Consider the following 4,873-nt stretch of genomic DNA (forward strand, 5'->3'; position numbering starts at 1 on the left):
TACCTGTTCAAAATTAACCTAAACAGAGACTTGTCAAGTATTGACATCTTGTTTTTTTGCAACCAGAAATGACACTAGAGGGCGGAGCTAAGACACTAGAGGGCGGAGCTAAGACAATAGAGGGCGGAGCTAAGACACTAGAGGGCGGAGCTAAGTACAACTGAACGCTGAATGAAACATTTTTAGGCGACCAAAATGTTCTAATTAACTGTGATGAAGTGTAAACACACTGAAAGGGTTAAAGTTGTAAGATGAAAACACGGACAACTAACTGACCGGACAACGGCGTGGTAGCGACCTGTCAATCAGCAGGTAGCCCCGCCCTAAAGCATCCCCTGCTTTATGGTGTATGAGACTCTAAATGAACATCATGCTGTGTTGAAGAAGACTTGAAACATAAATGTTTCCTGAGGTAATAGATGAAGAGAGCAGTAGACTCATCGCCCCCTGCTGGCTGCTAGACAGGATGCAGGTTTAAGCTCAGCTCTCATGTGAGGACATCCAGCAGGTCAAACATTAGATGATTATAAAGTGTAGATGTCGTACCTCTGACCAGGATGGTGGTGAATTTCTTGGCAGGGTTTCCCACATTGTTGGACGCCACGCAGCTGTAGGCCCCTCCGTCGTCCACGGCGACGGAAGGGACGGTCAGCGTGCCGCCGTTGACGACGCTCCTCTTCGGGAGCTCCTCTCCTCCCGGCCTCAACCACACCAGCGTGGGAGGAGGGTCACCGCCCGACGCCACGCACACCAGCGTGATGGTCTCACCCGGGTTCACCACCAGGGGGTCGTCCAGGAGGAGCTTGATGGAGGGAGGAGCTGGAAGAGGAAGAGGAAGAGGAAGAGGAGGAAGAGGAGGCGGAGGAGGAGCATGAAGAGGAAGAGGAGGAGGAGGAGGAGGAGGAGGAGAAGAAGGAGGAAGAGGAGGAGCAGGAAGAGGAGGAAGAGGAAGAGGAGAAGGAGGAGGAAGAGGAGGAGGAGCAGGAAGAGGAGGAAGAGGAAGAGGATGAGAAGGAGGGGGAGGAGGAGGAGCAGGAGGAAGAAGAGGAAGAGGAGGAGGAAGAAGAGGGGGAGGAGGAGGGGGAGAGGGAGGAGAGGGAGGGGGAGGAGGAGGAGGAGGAAGAGGAGGAGGAGGAGGAGGAAGAAGAGGGGGAGGAGGAGGAGGGGGAGGAGGAGGAGGAGGAGGAGGAGAGGGAGGAGAGGGAGGGGGAGGAGGAGGAGGAGGAGGAGGAGGAAGAAGAGGGGGAGGAGGAGGAGGGGGAGGAGGAGGAGGAGGAGGAGGAGAGGGAGGAGAGGGAGGAGGAGGAGGAAGAAGAGGGGGAGGAGGAGGAGGGGGAGGAGGAGGAGGAGGAGGAGGAGAGGGAGGGGGAGGAGGAGGAGGAGGAGGAGGAGGAGGAAGAGGAGGAGGAGGAGGAGGAGAGGGAGGGGGAGGAGGAGGAGGAGGAGGAGGAGGAAGAGGAGGAGGAGGAGGAGGAAGAGGAGATGATAAAACTCAGTTTTACTTCATCATCTTCACTCTGTGTTCGTCTGTTATTCTTCCTCCCTGTTTCATCTTCTTCGACTGTAAATAATAATTCTGATCTGGTTATTGTGGAGAATAAAATAAAGCGATATCTTGTTTCTTTGTGTCTCTCCTCATGTTAGATGCAGAAAGCAGCTAAATGCTAAATGACTTAATAAATAAAATAAAAATAAATAATAATAAATATATATCAAATAAAATAAAATGTAGTAAAAAATTAAAACAAATTAATAAACATTTGAATTAAAAATAAGTTCAAATATACAAACAAATGCAATAAATAAGTAAAATAAATGCAATCTAATAGAAATAAATATAATAAATTAACTAAACATAGAAAAATAATAAACAAAATAAAATAATTAAAATAAAAAAAACATTAAATAAAACAACATTTGATCAAAGAAAAACATTTATAGAATTAAATCTCATAATATTGAGTTTTAAGTCAAAATTAAGTCAAAATAAAACTGATAAATAATAAGTTAAAAAAGACAGAAATTGCAATAAATAAAAATAAGATATATACAATCTAATACAAATAAATACAATAAATGAACAAAAGATAATAATACATATATATAAAATAAAACAAGACATAGTTAATACGGAAATCAAATAATTAAACTAATTAAACTTACAACATTTAAAGAAAAATATTTAATTAAATCTCATAATTCTGATTTAAGTCAGAATTATAAGATACAGTTATAATAATGATGTATTTTTATGTTAAGAGTATAAATATTTTTGATTTAAAGTTTTTTCACCGCTGACTTTGACTTGGTTTAGTGGAGGATAAAATAACGTTATTAAAACATTTATAGAAATAAATCTCATAATACTGATATTAAATTCCAAATAATGTCTGAGTAGAACTGATAAAGATAATATAATAATAACAATTAAATTATTATATATAATAAAAATAAGTTAAAATAGACAAAAATTGCAATAAATAAAAATAAAATAAATACAATCTAATACAAATAAATACAATAAATTAACTTAACATGAACAAATAATATAAAATAAAATCAAATGTATTAAATATGAACATCAGATAATTAAAGTAGAACAAAAAGTTTAAAAGTGTTTTGAAGACGTCTCCTCGGTGGATTGGTGGATTCCCCTCAGACTAATGGACAGTATATAAATTACTACGTTTTAAAAGCTTTTAAATATCCCATCATGTGGAATCATCCCATCTCGCCGCCTCCACCAGCTGCAGAGCAACCCGCCATCTCCACCAGCTGCAGAGCAACCCGCCATCTCCACCAGCTGCAGAGCAACCCGCCATCTCCACCAGCTGCAGAGCAACCCGCCATCTCCACCAGCTGCAGAGTGACTCGCCGCCTCCACCAGCTGCAGAGTGACTCGCCGCCTCCACCAGCTGCAGAGTGACTCGCCGCCTCCACCAGCTGCAGAGCGACCCGCTGCCTCCACCAGCTGCAGAGCGACCCGCTGCCTCCACCAGCTGCAGAGCAACTCGCTGCAGAGCGACTCGCTGCAGAGCGACTCGCTGCAGAGCAACTCGCTGCAGAGCGGCGAGCTGCCTCCACCAGCTGCAGAGCGACTCACTGCAGAGCGGCTAGCTGCCTCCACCAGCTGCAGAGCGACTCGCTGCATAGCGGCGTGCTGCCTCCACCAGCTGCAGAGCGACTCGCTGCATAGCGGCGTGCTGCCTCCACCAGCTGCAGAGCGACTCGCTGCAGAGCGACGAGCTGCCTCCACCAGCTGCAGAGCGACTCGCTGCAGAGCGGCTAGCTGCCTCCACCAGCTGCAGAGCGACTCGCTGCATAGCGGCGTGCTGCCTCCACCAGCTGCAGAGCGACTCGCTGCATAGCGGCGTGCTGCCTCCACCAGCTGCAGAGCGACTCGCTGCAGAGCGACGAGCTGCCTCCACCAGCTGCAGAGCGACTCGCTGCAGAGCGACTCGCTGCAGAGCGGCGAGCTGCCTCCACCAGCTGCAGAGCGACTCGCTGCAGAGCGGCGAGCTGCCTCCACCAGCTGCAGAGCGACTCGCTGCAGAGCGACTCGCTGCAGAGCGGCGAGCTGCCTCCACCAGCTGCAGAGCGACTCGCTGCAGAGCGACTCGCTGCAGAGCGGCGAGCTGCCTCCACCAGCTGCAGAGCGACTCGCTGCAGAGCGACTCGCTGCAGAGCGGCGAGCTGCCTCCACCAGCTGCAGAGCGACTCGCTGCAGCAAAGCAGCTAAATGCAGAAATAATAATGAGGGAGATAAAAATAGCTGAGTCGACCTCGGTTAAGCTGACATCATGTAAATCCCATCAGCCCCTGGGGCGGGGCGGCGGGATCTACTGTACAGGTCAGAGAGCTGCGGTCCAAGCTCAGAGATGATTTATTTATGATTTATGATTCACATTCATCTGACTGGACACGCAGCTCAGGTACAGAGACGGATTATAGAAATAATATTAATACACGTTTAATACACTGACAGTATGGATGTTCACTTCTGACAGGAAAATAATAATGATTATAATAATAATAATAATAATAATACACATTTAATACACTGTTAGTATGGATGTTCACTTCTGACAGGAAAATAATAATAATGATAATAATAATAATAATAATAATATTGTTATTATTATTAATAATAATATTAATATTAATAACAACAACAATAATAATATTGATAATAATAATAATAATAATAATAATAATACACGTTCAATACACTGTTAGTATGGATGTTCACTTAGGACAGGATAATAATAACAATAACAATAACAATAACAATAATAATGATAATAATAATAATAATAATAATTATAATAATTATAATAATAATAATACACTGTTAGTATGGAAGTTCATTGGAACAGAGAAAAATGTAAAGGAACAATAATAACATTATGGACTTGCTAGGCATGACATTAGTCAAACCTTTTACTTATCTCATAATTCTGATTTATCAAGTCAAAATTGTAGGATACATAATCATCGAATATGTTGTAGTTGAATAAAGAAAAATTGTAATTAATAAAAGAAAAACAAATACAATCTAATACAAACAAATAAAATAAATGAACTAAACATGGAAAAATATAATCAAATAAAAAATTTAATAAATATTAAAATAAATAATTAAAATTGGAAAAATAATTAAATAAACAATGAAATGAAAACATTTATAGAATTAAATCTCATAATACTGATATTAAAGTAAAAATGAAGTCAAAGTTAGACTCATAAAGAATAAGCTAAAATAGACAGAAATGTGTAATAAATAAAGTAGAATATATAAAATCTAATAGAAAAATAAATACAATAAATATAAATAAAGGCGTTACCCGTCCTGTTGTTCAGACTGAAGTGGGCG

At 42.2% G+C, this 4,873-nt stretch overlaps 1 protein-coding gene across 1 annotated transcript in view; it reads right to left on the reverse strand.

Annotated features, from left to right (window-relative positions):
• Positions 1-4,869, reverse strand: part of mdga2a (MAM domain containing glycosylphosphatidylinositol anchor 2a) — a gene marked incomplete at its 5' end in the record, with an annotated part of 64,981 nt that extends 60,112 nt beyond the window's left edge. Inside the window, 2 exons of the mRNA XM_037746512.1 lie at positions 547-819; positions 4,845-4,869. Coding sequence (XP_037602440.1) covers positions 547-819; positions 4,845-4,869 — 298 coding nt within the window. The remainder of the gene's footprint in view (positions 1-546; positions 820-4,844) is intronic.
• Positions 4,870-4,873: the final 4 nt, after the last annotated feature.

The sequence above is a fragment of the Sebastes umbrosus genome, chromosome 16, assembly GCF_015220745.1.
Source record: "Sebastes umbrosus isolate fSebUmb1 chromosome 16, fSebUmb1.pri, whole genome shotgun sequence".
NCBI lineage: Eukaryota > Metazoa > Chordata > Actinopteri > Perciformes > Sebastidae > Sebastes > Sebastes umbrosus.